At 35.5% G+C, this 17,437-nt stretch overlaps 2 protein-coding genes across 5 annotated transcripts; both read left to right on the top strand.

Moving 5' to 3' along the window:
- Nucleotides 1-325: 325 nt before the first annotated feature.
- On the top strand, nt 326-11,184 carry rskra (ribosomal protein S6 kinase related a). Of its 2 annotated transcripts, XM_059514676.1 has the most exons (12): nt 328-564; nt 1,505-1,738; nt 3,311-3,394; nt 3,513-3,581; nt 3,817-3,886; nt 5,363-5,470; nt 5,621-5,661; nt 5,809-5,836; nt 8,240-8,329; nt 8,487-8,575; nt 8,687-8,797; nt 9,689-11,184. In XM_059514676.1, the coding sequence occupies exons 1-12, from the start codon at nt 538-540 to the stop codon at nt 9,935-9,937; spliced, it is 1,200 nt and encodes a 399-aa protein (XP_059370659.1). In that variant the 5' UTR covers nt 328-537; the 3' UTR covers nt 9,938-11,184. The 2 variants fall into 2 exon arrangements, with proteins under 2 accessions (XP_059370660.1, XP_059370659.1); XM_059514677.1 differs by lacking the exons at nt 5,621-5,661; nt 5,809-5,836 and having other exon boundaries at nt 326-564.
- Nucleotides 11,185-11,329: 145 nt separating this feature from the next.
- On the top strand, nt 11,330-17,063 carry LOC132108120 (fructose-bisphosphate aldolase C-A-like). 3 transcript variants are annotated; one of them, XM_059514679.1, is made up of 8 exons: nt 11,330-13,368; nt 14,198-14,328; nt 14,409-14,620; nt 15,097-15,151; nt 15,518-15,678; nt 15,768-15,851; nt 16,020-16,194; nt 16,281-17,063. In XM_059514679.1, exons 2-8 carry the CDS (start codon nt 14,217-14,219, stop codon nt 16,757-16,759), a joined length of 1,278 nt encoding a protein of 425 aa, XP_059370662.1. In that variant the 5' UTR covers nt 11,330-13,368; nt 14,198-14,216; the 3' UTR covers nt 16,760-17,063. The 3 variants fall into 3 exon arrangements, with proteins under 3 accessions (XP_059370662.1, XP_059370663.1, XP_059370661.1); XM_059514680.1 differs by lacking the exon at nt 11,330-13,368 and having other exon boundaries at nt 13,892-14,328; nt 16,281-16,480; nt 16,576-17,063; XM_059514678.1 differs by lacking the exon at nt 11,330-13,368 and having other exon boundaries at nt 13,892-14,328.
- The last annotated feature ends 374 nt before the right edge of the window (nt 17,064-17,437 follow it).

Raw genomic sequence — 17,437 nt, forward strand, 5'->3', positions numbered from 1 at the left:
TTAATACTGGTCAATAAAATAGAATTAAGCCCTGAAGAGCCATCAAAATTAAGTTATTTTATGATGATGATATACTAGCATGAGCATGATATACTAGTATAAAATAACATAGTCAAATACAAATAATTTTTAGGCTTAAAGTAAAAAATATAGTCACGTGTAGCTCACAAAATTGGAGATATTTCTGTATTATATCCTTGAGTGCATCATTACAAATACATTGATTCTCCACTGATCCACAAAAGAAGGTCACGTCTTTGAGTATGAATTACATAATCGATCAATTTTCTGAAGCATGCAGTGCTTTGCTGTAACGTGATCTTTGTTTACATGTAAATATTAATGAGTAGGCGGGGCGGAGTCTCGAGCTGCTGCATGTGTATCAAAGGGTTGCAAACTGACTGATGTGTCTCCTGAAACAGCGCTGTTTTGTGTGCAATGCTGGTCTAAATAACGTGGGATTCACTTTTTACTGGCGGAGTTTTGTTGGAGAGTAGAAAATATCGCGTGTCGTTAATTTCTTCTTGATAAAATGTGATGGGCGGTGACGGGAGTAAAAATAAGGTAAAAAAGTGTTTACTGTCTTATAACGCCTCACACTGATGAATAACAGAGTTTGTTCAAAGTAAAGATGTGTGAAAACGCTTCGGTATGATTGAAATATTGATTGTGCTTTGCGGTTTCATGAGAGGCTATATCAATTTCATTATTAAATTCAGATTACGTTGACACGTGAGATGTTATTCATGTGTTATTCAGTCAAATGTGTTTAAGTTACCGTTTTAAGAATTGTTTACAACAGATAAAATACTGGATGATATTTATATTTACAGACGTTATCTAACTACACCAATAAATGAGCCCGCGTAACATCACATCACACAACGATTGACAAAATTGTAAGAGATAACACAGAAAACACATTCAACGTTAATTCGTGTGTTGTTATACAGTTTGCTCCTCATGAATTTCCTTCAGTAACAAAATTAGCCTACTGACAGTGAATAACTTCATATTTTATTATCTATTTTAAAATTACACTTTATTTTATATTCTGCTGTTTAATGCAATGTAGCTCATATTTTGAAGGTAACACCACTGTTTACTAATTGCTTATTAGCATGCCTATTATTATTAACATATTGGCTGTTTATTAGCACATATTCTGCATGACCATATTTTACATTCCTTATCCTACCCAATACCTAAACTTAACAACTCCCTATCTAACAGTTAATACGCAGAAAATTAGTAGTTTATTGAGGCAAAAGTTGTAGTTAATGGTTTGTTAATATGAGAATTGGACCTTAAAATGAAGTGTGATCATTTTAAATGTAAATTAAAGCGACAATTCCAGAATTATTATTTTTAGGTGAACTTTTAGTAGTCTTTTGTTGCCATTGCATATTTAACACACACTTATATGGATAATATTAGCCTATATGTTATCATAAGTGATTGTGATTTTGTATAGTTTTTATGAATGATGTGGTCTTTGCTGCAGGACTCAGCATCACTGGTGAAGAGGAGATCCCCGTCATGTGATCAGGGCTTCCTGGCTCTCCGGACTCAGCTTGTTCATCACAGTGTGTTTAGACGCAGCGCCCAGCACAGAGAAAACCCCGTCTCTGAGCAGTCTCGGCCCTCAGACTCAAACCCTGAGGGGCCTCGTCTAGAGTTTATTTCCAGTTTCCTACCCGAATTTCCTCAAAGTTTTACTGGGCATAAGCATTTACAGGTAGTTCATTGCCACAAGTCATAAAATCCTCATATAAATCACCCAAAAATGTAAACTGTCATCATTTACTATTTAAGTGTGTATTGAATGTAATGTAAATTGAAATGAAATTCAAATGTACCATAGTTTATATTAAATGCTATTAGTTGAACTTAGGAATGCTTTTTTGATGAGTAGGACTTAAGTATCTTTATATGTAATTTCATAATTACTTCTATTGTACTGCTGAATGTATTGATAAGCTTTTATGTTAAACTAAAATATGCTTTATTGTCATTTCTATTGAAACTTATATGTCAGGTATTTAAATACATTTGTAAGCAGTGTTGGGGGTAATGTATTACAAGTAACGCGAGTTACGTAATCAGATTACTTTTTTCAAGTAACTAGTAACGTAACGCATTACTTTTTAATTTACAAGAAAATATCTGAGTTACTTTTTCAAAAAAGTAACGCCAGTTACTTTGTATTCCCATTTTTTGTCTGACAAGCCTCCTGTTCCCATATTGGGAGAAATCGGAAGTATGGAGGCGTTGTGTGAGCTGTGTGAACATGTTACTGTAGTTCTAGACTAAATGTGAATGTGCATTAATTCATCCCACTCACAAATAAACAAAAAACAAAACAGATTTAGTATTCATCAAAATTAATCAAAACAGTGAAATGCAAACTCAGAATATGACGCAAACCTGCAATAACTAAATATATTAAATAACACAAATCTATCTATTCCCATTTTATTAACAGTGTCTTTGCTGCTGACCTTTAATGATCCAGTTCAACCATACTAATAATTAAAAAATGACTTTAGATAAACTAACAATTGTGCTTCATTGTTTTTTTTTTATTGCTGAAGAGTGTTGAACATTTTTCTGTGTTCTACTGTACAGACGTGAATTTACTTTTCCTTCAGCCTGAGGTTTATTCATTACACTTTTTGGTGTGAAAGGGCTTTTACATTTGCTATAAATAGAACTTCTTATATTAAAAACAATCAAGCCCTGCTCATTTTTAAAAAGTAACGTGAAAGTAACGCAAAAGTAATGTAACACATTACTTTCCATAAAAAGTAACTAAGTAACGTATTTAGTTACTTTTTTAGGGAGTAACGCAATATTGTAAGGCATTACTTTTAAAAGTAACTTTCCCCAACACTGTTTGTAAGTTGTAATTTAGTACATTTAAAATATATATCTATTTTAAATGTTACAATTTTACTATTTTTTGCTTTTGTTTGTTTCTTTTGCATGTTAGTCTGCACATCAACATAAGCATAACAAAATGTTATTAATATATAATTATTTAAAATGTACTTAACATACATCATTATAAAGCTCACTTTTATAAAGTGTTAAGAAAGTCTATAAAGTTTTATAAAGTCTGTTAAGAAATGGTCATGACAGTGTACTCTTCTTAAGGACACTCAAGTGGCATCTTATTACATTTTATATATACGTTTTTAAATGACTTTTAAGATTTGAAGTACACTACAAGTGCACATTGAATACCATTAATCACACTCCCTTTTAAATCCTGTGGTTTGTCTTTTTTAATCAGTGATTCTTTTCTCAGATTCTTGGTTTTGTAGCTAAAGGCTCGTTTGGTCCAATCTTGAAGGTGAAGGACATGTCTAAAGATGAGACCTATGCTATTAAGGTGACTTTTTCTGCCTTGTTCTGAATTCCCTGTCATGTTATTGCCTTTTGGAAAGTGTGTTTTGTTTGGTACGCTGCACCATCTTCATTCCACGGTTTCTGTTGTCACTGTTGGTTAGGTTTTATCCAAAGCTGAGGTTTTGAGCAATGGAGTCCTCCAGCAGTCCAAAGAGGAGGTGATCATTCAAGTGAGTCACACTGCGCCGCTCTCTGCGCTCTGTGTCGGCTGTGGCTCATCTGATCTGGTTCTAACCGGGCCAGCGAGACATGGACAATGCTGACTTCCTCTGTCAATACCCTAGAAGCGTGCACACATTTCATACTTCGATTGTTTTGCTCATGCCATTATTATTTCTTCCCACTTGCTCTCAGCGCCTGCACTCACGTCCATCTCATGTTGTGTTGTCAACTGTTACATTGTAGCGCCAAGTCAGACATCCTTTCCTCCTCAGTCTCCGGGACTGTTGGCAGAGCCAGAGCAATCTCTTCATCAGTGAGTCGCACCACGTACATACCCACTGTCCCGCTCCTTATTTTCCTTCGCTTTAAAGCAGGGCGCTTCAAACTGGGGTGTGCTGAGAGAATGAACATTACAAAGGTATTTTTACAACGTTAACATAATATATAAATTAAACGTATTATATTTGCATATTTGTACACACACGCAAAAATATAAACCATGTAATTTATAATACACTTAAGCATTTCAGTATTATATTTGACCTTTTTAAGAATTAATCCTCAACACAGTCATCTTTAGCTTGCTTACTGAAGGATTTATGGCAATATTGTCTCCAAGAATATGTAGATGTAATATTTTATAGGAAATAGCTATACAAATGTACTGTACAAGTATATTAATTAACCTAATTACCAACTATATATCAAATATTTTCCAGGTAAAATTGTATTATTATATTAATGTGCTAATTAATTAATGATCATTTGCATGCTGTCTTTATAATAACACATTTTTCTTACACTGTGAAAAGGTTTTTAATAGTGAAAAAAAGTATTATGTACTACATAAATATTTTCCAGATTAAATATATATATATATATATATATATATATATATATATATATATATATATATATATATATATACATACACATACTAAATAAAATGACAATAAAGTGTACAGTAATTATGTATTTATTCATGCATTCATTCATATAATTGATTAATAATATAACTAAATATAATATAATAATAATAACTCTTTATTAAAATATATCTCACACACACACATATATATATATATATATATATATATTAGAAAGTTTGTGTGTTACACAGGAGTGATTGAAAAGGCGCCTCAGATATGTAGGTTCATCAAAAAGTTTGAAAAGCCCTTCTTTAAAGGAACATCTGAATTGAAAGGTGAAGTATGTTTACTGTACTAACTGTGAATCTAGTTTGATTGTTTTTAAAAACACTCCCTATCTGCCCACACAGTTCTGCCCCAACCTTAATGTTGCCATGCTGTGTTTTCCTTGTAGTCTTGCATGGATATCATCTGAAAACGACTGGTTTACAAGAGTGCATGTATCTGTCAAGAGAGCATAAAGTACAATTCTTGAAAGATCTGCTCAGTGCTTCATTCTTATGTGATTTTTTCCTTTACCATGTGATTTATCGGTTTCATTCAATGTGTTTTTGTTGCTAAACCTTCCCCCCCATGTATTTTTTTCTCCACATCCATTAGCCAGGACAAGCTATGAGACTTGTACATTGTGTTGTGTCTACTTCCTTTCCAAAGTCTCCCTCCGTGACCCTGTGACAGACTGAAATTGTGTCACCGGCTTGTGATTATACTCAAAAATACTGCTCCAGATCATTCTGTGCTTGAATGAAGTCCCTAAGAGTTTGGTCTGTGAGGAGCTGGCCTCAAGGTCAGGCCAGTCAGCCTGCTGTGACATTGTCTTTCTCTTCTCTTATCTCTGGCTGGTGTGTGTTTGTGTTCAGTGTGTGATTACTGCAGCACTGGCGATCTCTATACTTACTGGAGCCTGAAGGGCCGCTTTGATGAGAGAGATGTTCGAGTGTTTGCTGCCGAGTTGGGCTCTGCTTTGGGTGAGTGTTGTTACATTCATTATGTATATGGACGAACACTTTAAATGCTTATTTTGTATTTAAATAATCTAATATATTTAGCCTAGAGTCATTTTCACAAACAGATGTTGTAAATTTGTATCAGTGACACAACTTTTTTTTAATTTTCAGGCTTTTTGCACGACTTTGGAATAATGCATAGGGATGTGAAGGTATAGGTTTGAACACGTTAATTATATAAAAAAAAATTGATATTTTACAAATATGACTAAATATAAATATGTTACTGAAGTGAATAAATGTTTGAATGCATCCTATTTAAATGCTCTGAAAATATAATTTTTTGGTTTCTTAAACAGATGGAAAACATACTTCTGACTGATAAAGGTAATCAATAGATTATTATAGAGAGTTTATTCATACACATTTGAGTGATTTTGAGAATGTAAAGTTGATTAAATTTGTGTGTGTGTGTGTGTATCTCAAACTGACTTTAAACATTCATGCACAAATTTATTTATCTGCAGCAGCATTCAGTTTTGTTAAATTGTGGCAAAAAATTTTTTTTTTTTAAGTTTTTGTACCCTATATACAAATACGTCAATGTAAAAAGCAGTATTTAATATGGATTGAATAAATCTGACAACATTATCACCAAAAATACTACAACCCGAATTCCGGAAAAGTTGGGACGTTTTTTAAATTTTAATAAAATGAAAACTAAAGGAATTTCAAATCACATGAGCCAATATTTTATTCACAATAGAACATAGATAACGTAGCAAATGTTTAAACTGAGAATTTTTACACTTTTATCCACTTAATTAGCTCATTTAAAATTTAATGCCTGCTACAGGTCTCAAAAAAAGTTGGCACGGGGGCAACAAATGGCTAAAAAAGCAAGCAGTTTTGAAAAGATTCAGCTGGGAGAACATCTAGTGATTAATTAAGTTAATTGATATCAGGTCTGTAACATGATTAGCTATAAAAGCTTTGTCTTAGAGAAGCAGAGTCTCTCAGAAGTAAAGATGGGCAGAGGCTCTCCAATCTGTGAAAGACTGCGTAAAAAAATTGTGGAAAACTTTAAAAACAATGTTCCTCAACGTCAAATTGCAAAGGCTTTGCAAATCTCATCATCTACAGTGCATAACATCATCAAAAGATTCAGAGAAACTGGAGAAATCTCTGTGCGTAAGGGACAAGGCCGGAGACCTTTATTGGATGCCCGTGGTCTTCGGGCTCTCAGACGACACTGCATCACTCATCGCCATGATTGTGTCAATGACATTACTAAATGGGCCCAGGAATACTTTCAGAAACCACTGTCGGTAAACACAATCCGTCGTGCCATCAGCAGATGCCAACTAAAGCTCTATCATGCAAAAAGGAAGCCATATGTGAACATGGTCCAGAAGCGCCGTCGTGTCCTGTGGGCCAAGGCTCATTTAAAATGGACTATTTCAAAGTGGAATAGTGTTTTATGGTCAGACGAGTCCAAATTTGACATTCTTGTTGGAAATCACGGACGCCGTGTCCTCCGGGCTAAAGAGGAGGGAGACCTTCCAGCATGTTATCAGCGTTCAGTTCAAAAGCCAGCATCTCTGATGGTATGGGGGTGCATAAGTGCATACGGTATGGGCAGCTTGCATGTTTTGGAAGGCTCTGTGAATGCTGAAAGGTATATAAAGGTTTTAGAGCAACATATGCTTCCCTCCAAACAACGTCTATTTCAGGGAAGGCCTTGTTTATTTCAGCAGGACAATGCAAAACCACATACTGCAGCTATAACAACAGCATGGCTTCGTCGTAGAAGAGTCCGGGTGCTAACCTGGCATGCCTGCAGTCCAGATCTTTCACCTATAGAGAACATTTGGCGCATCATTAAACGAAAAATACGTCAATAAATCAAAATTGAAATGAGCTCATTTTGTGCATAAAATTGTAAACTTTCTCAGTTTAAACATTTGCTATGTTATCTATGTTCTATTGTGAATAAAATATTGGCTCATGTGATTTGAAAGTCTTTTAGTTTTCATTTTATTCAAATTTAAAAAACGTCCCAACTTTTCCGGAATTCGGGTTGTACATTATATATTGACCTGATTACTTTTAATACTATTGAGCTGTTATAGATGCATTAAAAACTATGGATTTTCAGAAAATCATATATATATGTATTTGTGTGCATGTGTGTGTGTGTGTGTGTGTCTGTGTGTGTGTGTGTGTCTGTGTGTATACATACATATATATTTGCAATCAAAATTCAACCATGATATATTGTAATGATTCAGAATGATTTTTATTTAAAGACATTTAGTTCCTTTTTAAAATAATCATTCATTCCAAATTCATCCCACGATTTTCTATACAATTTCCTTATTGGAAGACATAATTATATCTATTTTCTCAACCAGGGAAATAACACTGCTGTTATTGTGTGGTCTAGACATTTATTATGCAGTCAGGAATATATTAAAAATATGCTTAAATGGGAAGTTAAACATTTGTAACAACTTCACATTGTATAATATGAACACAAATGCAGATATTTCATCCACGCTACTACTATATATCATAAACAAATTCATATCATATTTTAAAAAAGCAAACATATAAACATATACATTTGCAGAAGTTTCATATAAACCAAGACAAGGACCATATATATATATATATATCTTTTGTGTCTTTGGATCGTTTTCAAATGTCCATTTCAACTGTGAAGCACTTGGCATTTAGCTTTCAGAAAAGGGAATTGTGGAATAGACATATTAAATCTGTCTCATTTAGGTCACCTCCGCTTGACTGATTTCGGGCTGTCTCGTCGTCTTGAGCATGGGGACAGAGCTTTTACTATCTGCGGCACAATACAGTACATGGGTGAGGCTGAAATCTGAACTGCACGCTTTTTAAACGGGAAAGGACTGTGTTTACCATCAGCTATATCTGGCAGTAACTGAAGACACTTATAGCTCTAAGCAAATGAGCTATTTCTGTAAAGATGGATCTTTAATTACATGATGTGGTTATTAAACAGCTCCTGAGGTCCTGAGCGGCGGGCCGTACAGCCACGCTGCAGACTGGTGGTCTCTTGGTATTCTTCTCTATGCTCTAGCCACTGGAGGGGTGAGACATATCTAGAGGCTATACAGCAGGACGAGCATATACTCAGTGATGTGTGGAAAATGCTACGGGCTGCTTATACAGACTGTGAGCTTGTTCTCGATTATCTTGTAGTTTCCTCTGCCTGCGGAAGCAGATCACAGTGATATGCTGACCAGTGTCAGTGAGTGTCCATATGACATGCCTGCAAGCCTCAGTCCAGCTCTGGCCTTCCTGCTCATAGAGGTGAGCTGCTATACATAATCTGCATTCATTCATTCATTTAGACTAATTATGATTTATATACCTATACATAATACAATTTAAAAACATTTTATTACATGCATATAGGTTTTGAATATGGTTGATACTCATACACATGCATTAAAATACAATAAAAGACAATAATATATTACATATAAAATTGTATTATGTATGTTTAAAATATAAATACATGTAGAAAGCATTTATTAATATTTGTATTAATATATATTTAATTAATTGTATTAATAATCATCTAATGTTTATGAGTATTAACAATATATCCATAAATAATAATAATAATACATTCACAAATTATATATTATAGCCTTACATTAATCTTTTTATGGATGTTAGTTCTATAATGAATGTTTAAAACATTAATACATTTGTATTTGATGTATTAATGCATTACATAATGTACAGAATACATAATGTATTTTATTGATACCCCATATTTTATGTGAAGGATGTCATTTAAGAGTAATTCACACTTAAAATGTATACTTAAAATATATTTATACATTATTTGCACAAAGGTTTGATTAATATTCATAAACAGACATAATACAATAAAAACTATTGTTTTTTACATGCTTATAGATTTTCACTGTGATTTATATTCATAGACAGAATATATAATTAAAAAGACAATATTACATATATAAGTGTAATACATATTACAGTGCATGTATTATGTGAAATATAAATGTAAAACATTTTCATCTATTTTATTCATATCATCTGAGGTTTATGGGTATAAACAATAAATTCATAAATATTTTTTGTGTTGTTATTATACATTTGTGTGTATGTATGTATGTGTGTGTGTGTGTGTGTGTGTGTGTGTGTGTGTGTGTGTGTGAATATACACAGCTTCTGTGCAAGATCCCCACACGTCGCTTACGCTGCCTGGAGCTCTTCCAAAGCCAGAAGTTTTTCCACGGCATGTCTTTTGACTCCCAGCTGCTGCAGAAAAGTCCCATTGAGCCAATCCTCGAGCTGAAGAATCATCCTGACCGACCGGAAAGGTCGATGCGAGGTTTATCATTAGATCTGGTTCAGAATTTTGAGTGTGACCTACAGAACTCTCCATCAAACCCTGCAGATTTGTCTCCTACCTAGATGAAGATTAAAGGGATAGTTCACCCAAAAATTTTTATTTGATGTTAGACCTGTCGCGATAGTCAATAAATCAATTAATCGCACAATAAAAAAAAATGAGCTCGATAATTTTTTCGGCCATGATAATTTCGTTTTTATATTTGTATTTTAAAAATGTAACATGATGTGGGGTTAGCCTGTGGACAGCCTGTGGCAGAAAACACTCTCTGATGGCACAGATGTCCCGGGAATAAAGAGATAATGTCTCGCTAGAGTGGCCAGCTTTGGGAAGCGCCTTTCATTTGCTTGTGGATGTTTGGGTCGCAAGTGATATTGCATTGTACTTGCACTACTGCTTTATTTTAATACCACATAGCATATTTTGCAAGTAACTTCGTTGCCCTTTCTGTCGAAATGGGCCTACTTTTCGCTCGCTTCATTTGGCTTGCTCAGCTAAATATGTCTGTAGGCGCGTGGTTGCGTGTGTCAACGCACCCAGTGAGTTAACACACACACGCGCACGCGTGCGTCATTTTCTCCTTCTTTCCAAAGCGTTCGGGCAGTTGCGCTCCTGAGGCGTCTGTCGTTGCCAAGCATCCATCAGCTGCGATATCTGTTACGGAAATTTCAGTAATGGATTTACACCACCGAAAAACCCTTGCTGTAACTCTGCTACGAGATTTATTTTCGAAGAAAAGTAAAAAACGCAGTGTTTTGGTGCACACCATTCACCAAAAACAACGGGGAATTTCACCCCGAAGGAAGCTGATTGAGTTGGTTCTTTTCACATGGCCTGGTGCGCTTGCGTTATTCTGAACAGCTGATATGTTTTTAACTAGATGTGGTGCAGACGTGCCTGGAAAAAATGAGTGCATCTCTTCTATTATGAGCGCGCATACAGCATTTGAAATAATGAAATTGAGCACAAAAAAGACGTGATATGTAAACTTCATTGGTCAAAATGTTTACTTTCGGTTAACGGTTAAACGGTCAATATGAGCATCCCTAAGTTGCACATAAACATAATATAACATACAAAATTAATACATTTTAAGCCACACAAAGTCAACATGCTGGCATTTCTTGCTCTGAATCTGCCATAAAATAAAATAAACGTTTATTGATCTTTGAAAAGGTGTACCTGCGTTATTATGCCAATATCATTATATTAGTTGAAACTGGTCTTAGAACGACAATATTATAATACACAACACGACAATACAAAATTTGTTATCGTGACAGGCCTATTTGATGTTTATCTGCTTACCCCTAGGGCATCCAAGATGTAGGTGACTTTGTTTCTTCAGTAGAAGAACAAACAAAGATTTTTTACTCAAACCGCTGCAGTCTGTCAGTCATATAATGGAAGTGGATGGGAATCACCGCTTTGAGAGTCAAAAAAAAAACATCAACACTCTGAAAGCGGTGATTCCCATCCACTTCCATTATATGACTGACAGACTGCAGCGGTTAGAGTTAAAAATCTTTGTTTGTGTTCTAAAACAAAAACCGTAGGAACCACTTATCCATGAAAACAGAAAACATTAATGAACTATATTTTTCTCTCTTTAACATTGTGTTTTGCCAAAGACAAGATAAAATGCCACCGCATTTTTCTAATAGTTCACCCACAAATCAGTCTATGTGAATAGCCAGTGAATAACAAGTATTACTACAGAGTTAGTCTTATTTAATAATCTGATGCAGAAAGTGTATTAGATTTTTAACAATGTTACCTCTGTTTTGAAAGTTACATTTTGCCCTATAGTATTTGCCCAATATTTGTCTTAATAGTATATGAACTGTTGGTTTTATTTAGTTTATTTAGTTAAACACAAATGGTGAAAATGCCATTGTTGGGTACAATATAAAAAAGGCTAATATGCTATTACCAATATATGAAATATGTTTATTAATATATTGATTCACAGAATCAACTGTACTGTGAAATACACAGAAGTGTAATGTGCAATGTAATGTGCTGTAATAATAATAGAATGCAACATAATACAGTTTAGGTTATATTAAATAGTATGTGGTATTTATGGTAATGAGTATCTGAATATTTATTATTTGATTATCTGTCATTTTTACATCCGTTTTCAGCAGTACAGTAAAGAACATTCTCAACATATGTCCCCAAAATAGAACTCGTTCATCAATTGATGTGGAGGACAAAAGTATAACTTCACGTCATTACAATTCAAAAGATAGAATGGTAAAATATATATCTGTGAATGATACCTGGAGCCATCTCTCCAACTTTGAGATTTTAGCTTGACCTACTTGTGAGAGCAATGACAAACCCAAATGGGAGCAGTCTTAATAGGACCGAAAATTGAACACTAGATCAAGCATCATAATTAATGCTTTTAATTAGGAATCAGAAAAAAAAAATCATAGCCCCAGTAGAGGTGGCTTAAAATATCCGTAACTCTTAACAGTTCTCCTGAGAGTCTACTTCCAATGGGTTCAGTCCTTTATGTATAATGAAACATTGGGCATCCCTCTAAACCTGCCATTTTGATCTACAGTACCTTGTTGGTTTCATATTAATAATTGAAGAACATGCTTCTAAAAAGTTTTGGCTATTTCTATTACATGTGATATGAATAAACAACTTTTAAAGCCACTTTAAGGGCATTGATCACATAATTTCACAACAGATCGATGCTTTAGTAAACTGAATCTCCAAACTTTGACTCCTTTTTCGTCCTTGAAAACTAGATCATAAAGTCATCTAAAAATTCCACTCACCTGTATAGAACTAGAAATGATGCCATGACCCCACCTCGTTTTTTTTACCACACATATACTTGAATCTCAGCCGCTTGCTCTGTGACTGCCAACATTTTCCTAAGGGTATGATGGGAGATTTGAGGATTCGTCTGAGGCATGTATGATCTAATTATATTGTTGACAGGAATACATTATGAAAGACCAAACAGGCTACAAAGTTGATACCTCAAAAAATGTGGCTTTTAGGCAACCTGGCAGATAATAAAACTGCAAAAAAAAATATCCCATTGATTAACACTGAATAAGGGAATCAAGCCATATCTGGGCTTTTTTTTGAGTACATAATTATCCTAAAAACCAGCCATAACCACTGTATAGCAAAAACCTGGCAACCACCCACTCTACCCCACCAAGTTTTGCACTATATAAAATGTAAAAAATCTCATTTGGTTGCATTGCATTGTGAAAAATAATGAAAATGCATGCTGCTAGAGAACGAGGGTCAGGTGGGCAACCTTTGGTGGCCTTTAACACCTCCTCCAATAACTTAATGAGGGCATGACGTTAAGCTCCGCCCTACAAGTGTCAGCATCCTCTGGGATATCACTTCATAAAGAACTGGGACACTGGCCCTGTTAAAGAATCAGTCACGTCTCATCTCGTCTGCGGGAGAAAGCCCCTTCAGTCAGAGTCAGTCGGTCCACTCTGACCTGGTGAGTAATTCCATCTGTTGAATTATCTGCCACCGTTTTAATGCTGGGAGTCATTTATGCATAATAAGTTTTCTGGATAGCTGTGTATAAATGCTACTAAAGGTTCAAAAGGTTTTCAAGAAGTTGAGAACTACTTTTGCAATTTAGTTATTCATAAAGAGAGTGATTTATATATGCACAAGGCTTGTAAACTGTGTCAATATGCTTCAGATGTGGCTGTGGATAACAGAGTTGCAGAAATCTTTACGCGTTTGTGAAAGTGAATGAACTGAACAACATTTAGCAGAAGAGCTGCTGTGCCTTTAAGTGACAATGGTGTTGGATTAATCTATTTAACTTTGTCTTTGATGACTATTTCATTTAAAAAGAACTTTGCATCAATTCTACAGAAACTAACTAATAACTAATAAACATAACTAATGTTTATGTTTACTAGATGCTTTCTAGAGATTAAACTCTATACTATAGAATAAAGGTTCTATAGTTTTTCAAAATGTCATACATTTTCCAGGCCTGGAAATCACAATTTTCAAATTCCAAGATATTTCTAGGTTTTCTACATGTTTTCTACAATGTACTGTTAATATTAAGGAATTTTCCATATTGATTTTGACCTACGTTTCAAGTTAGGAAATGTTTGCAATATTGCATTTTTTTTACTAGTTTTTTTTTGGTATGTGAACCATACAGACCCTGTTATAAGCATAAATAACTTTAGCACAAAGGCAATATATTGTGATGTCTTTGATATCCCATCTTGATTATGTAATGTACTCGTGTTTATGATTATGTCATTACAATGTTCATACTCTTTCTCCTCTATCCTCAGGTTGTGCTGGACACTTAGGATGACCCATCAGTTTCCTCCCCTCACCGCTGAGCAAAAGAAGGAGCTACATGAGATAGCTCTGCACATAGTGTCACCAGGGAAAGGCATCCTAGCTGCAGACGAGTCCATAGGTTAGTGTGGCTTCCTCCGGTTAGTCACCATCAATTTCAGTGTGAAAGAACTCACTTTGATCCTGTGGATGTTCTAACAGGCAGCATGGGGAAGCGTTTGAACCAGATAGGGGTAGAGAACAATGAGGAGAACCGCCGTCTCTACCGCCAGGTGCTCTTCACCGCTGATGACCGCATTGATAACTGCATCGGTGGAGTGATCTTCTTCCATGAAACACTCTACCAGAAATCTGACGATGGCGTCCCGTTCGCCAAGATGATAAAGGACAAGGGCATTGCTATCGGAATCAAGGTATGAAGTCTCAGCGTTCACTAGCATGGATGTAGGAGTATTTGTTTTGACATGCTGAACCTTGGTGCTCATGCAGGTACTGGGAGTTTGAACCTGGCTTGCAACATTTCTCAATCCCAATTAATCCATAACTTCATGTATCATTAGAAAAAGCATTTCAGTGGGATACTTTCGGGACAGATATAGGGAGTGTTCACAAAACCCGTTTTTGGGAAACAATTTATTAGAATTTTGTATTTAATTGTACAAAAATGATATCTTTAGGGGTACAACAGCTTGACACTAGGGCACTACCCCTAAAGAGGCAACTGTTTACACATGAAAAATTGGAAAACTTAGGGTTCATGGTAATAATATGCAACTACTGTACTGATAAAGGTACAGTTTTTGCACCTTTTTTTCTGACAGGGTGTTTAAATCAATGAGCTGAATTAAAATTATCTTTCATTTCTAAAACATTTGCCCTTTCTTCACAGGTTGACAAAGGTGTAGTCCCCTTACCAGGGACTAATGGAGAAACCACTACACAAGGTATTTTAAAGTTCTCCGTTCTCTGGATCTAAATATTTGATCAATCAGTTTAAATTCACCGTTGATTTACTTTCGAATTAGTTCCGTGGTTCCCTTATTATATTAAGTATAATAATATTGACCTGCATATTTATTTAAAGGCAAGGGCGCAGACCCTTACAGATTAATTACAGTAAAAAAAAAAATCAATACAGTTTTAAATATATATTCCGATGTTTACTTTTTTGTTATGTTTGAGAAGTGTTCGTGTTAAAGGTTATTTTCCATACTGTGATTTTTTTTGTGAATTGTCTTGAATCCAGTTAGGGTCAGTTTGACCCAGAACATAATGATCATCAGAACTGAACATCTCTACTGTCTCAACAGGTCTGGATGGGCTCTCAGAACGCTGCGCTCAGTACAAAAAGGATGGAGCTGACTTTGCAAAGTGGCGTTGTGTGATGAAAATCAGTGATACCACACCGTCAAACCTGTGCGTTAAAGAAAATGCTAAAGTCCTTGCTCGCTATGCTAGTATTTGTCAGCAGGTAAAATGTTCATTTGGCTGAATTCATTTATGAGAGATGCAAATTGAGTTTTGTTGAAGCTCAAGTTCTTGTCCTGACTGTACTTGCAGCATGGGATTGTACCCATAGTGGAACCTGAGATCCTACCTGATGGAGACCACGACTTGAAGCGTTGCCAGTTCGTTACAGAAAGGGTTGGTTATACTCTACGTCTTAAAGAGATATTACATCAAAAAATGAACATTTAATATAGATGAATAAATCAAGTTACACAGTTTTGGAACAACATGAAAGCAAGACAAATGAGTATTTTCGGTTTTTGAGTGAACTTATGCTTTACACATTCTCTGTCATTCATTCAGGTGCTTGCAGAAGTCTACAAAGCCATGTTTGATCATCGTGTCTATCTGGAAGGCACACTACTCAAGCCCAACATGGTGACCCCTGGACATGGCTGCCCAACCAAATACAGCGCAGAGGAGGTTGCCATGGCCACAGTGACTGCTCTGCGGCGTACTGTTCCGCCCGCGGTGACAGGTGAGGGTACATGAACTCTTAACCTGGTTTCAGATTCAGTGATGAGTCTGAGACACCGCGTGATCACAGACCTCCTGCACTTTCAGGAGTGACCTTTCTCTCAGGAGGTCAAAGTGAGGAGGAGGCCTCCATTAACCTAAATGCCATCAATAACTGTGCACTGGTGAAACCCTGGGCTCTCACCTTCTCATTCGGCCGAGCTCTGCAGGCCTCCGCCCTGAAGACCTGGCGTGGAGAGAGAGACAATGAAGCCGCCGCAACCGAGGAATTCATCAAACGAGCAGAGGCATGCCAACAAGATCTATACATAAACAGACAGATAGAGAGATATAGATACATACATCTTCTCTCTAATTGCTTCTCTACTTCTTTTCTCCTCAGATCAACAGTCTGGCCTCTCAAGGGAAGTACACGGTTTGTGGTGACAGCAGCGGAGACACTGGTCTTTCTCTTTACCTTTCCAGATACGCATATTGAAATGCCGCTGATTCCTGTAATCCAGCCTAAAATGAAAGCTATCAGATTTCACTGCCACCTCCAAATAAAACACTCAAACATAAGTTGATTATTTACTTCCAGTGTGATGTTTATATACAGTAAAAGCGCACATGAAAGTGAATTCTAAGTTTCTGAGGATGTGAAATTTTGTGGTGTCCTCTGCTTGTCTTAAAAACATTGTAAAATGATAGCTTTTGTTGCCAATATAATTCTTTAGGAAAGTAATGGAGTATTAACAAAGTGACAGCTGACTGTGTTATGTTGATCCTCAACATTTAAGAGTCTTTTAGGATCGATATAAAGATCTATATGCTTCTGTAATCTACCCTTTCATCATCTAAAGCTTTAATAAAGCCCTCTTTTCTGATGAGTATCAGATGATTCTGAATGTCTGGCTTGATGCATTATTGCCAAAACAAAAAGTGAAACTAAATTACTGACAAACTGATAATGCTGCATTAATATTGTGAAGACAGATGTGTCTCTGGACTCTAATATTTGAATACACACTAGGCTACATCTGCTCGTTATTATAGAGTATATATTAGGCTATAGACTATTGCTACTATTATATATTTTAATAACGAGATACATTAATATGCCTATAATCGCAAGGTAAACAAATAATTGTAAATAGTTTATACTTATTTTAAACTTTGTCTCCATGTAAGTCAACCGGTAATCTACAGTTTACCTCAGCAGCAGGTGCAAACAATAATTGACTTCACCCGACGACCGAACAAGT

The sequence above is a fragment of the Carassius carassius genome, chromosome 28 (assembly GCF_963082965.1).
Source record: "Carassius carassius chromosome 28, fCarCar2.1, whole genome shotgun sequence".
In the NCBI taxonomy this organism is placed as follows: domain Eukaryota; kingdom Metazoa; phylum Chordata; class Actinopteri; order Cypriniformes; family Cyprinidae; genus Carassius; species Carassius carassius.

Coding starts and splice junctions, on each gene's coding strand:
- rskra (XM_059514676.1), top strand. CDS start 538: ATGGGCGGTGACGGGAGTAAAAATAAG. Junction 1,739..3,310: donor CTGGGCATAAGCATTTACAG/GTAGTTCATTGC, acceptor TTCTTTTCTCAG/ATTCTTGGTTTTGTAGCTAA. Junction 5,837..8,239: donor CATACTTCTGACTGATAAAG/GTAATCAATAGA, acceptor TGTCTCATTTAG/GTCACCTCCGCTTGACTGAT.
- LOC132108120 (XM_059514678.1), top strand. CDS start 14,151: ATGATTATGTCATTACAATGTTCATACTCTTTCTCCTCTATCCTCAGG. Junction 15,152..15,517: donor TGGAGAAACCACTACACAAG/GTATTTTAAAGT, acceptor CTGTCTCAACAG/GTCTGGATGGGCTCTCAGAA. Junction 15,852..16,019: donor GCCAGTTCGTTACAGAAAGG/GTTGGTTATACT, acceptor TCATTCATTCAG/GTGCTTGCAGAAGTCTACAA.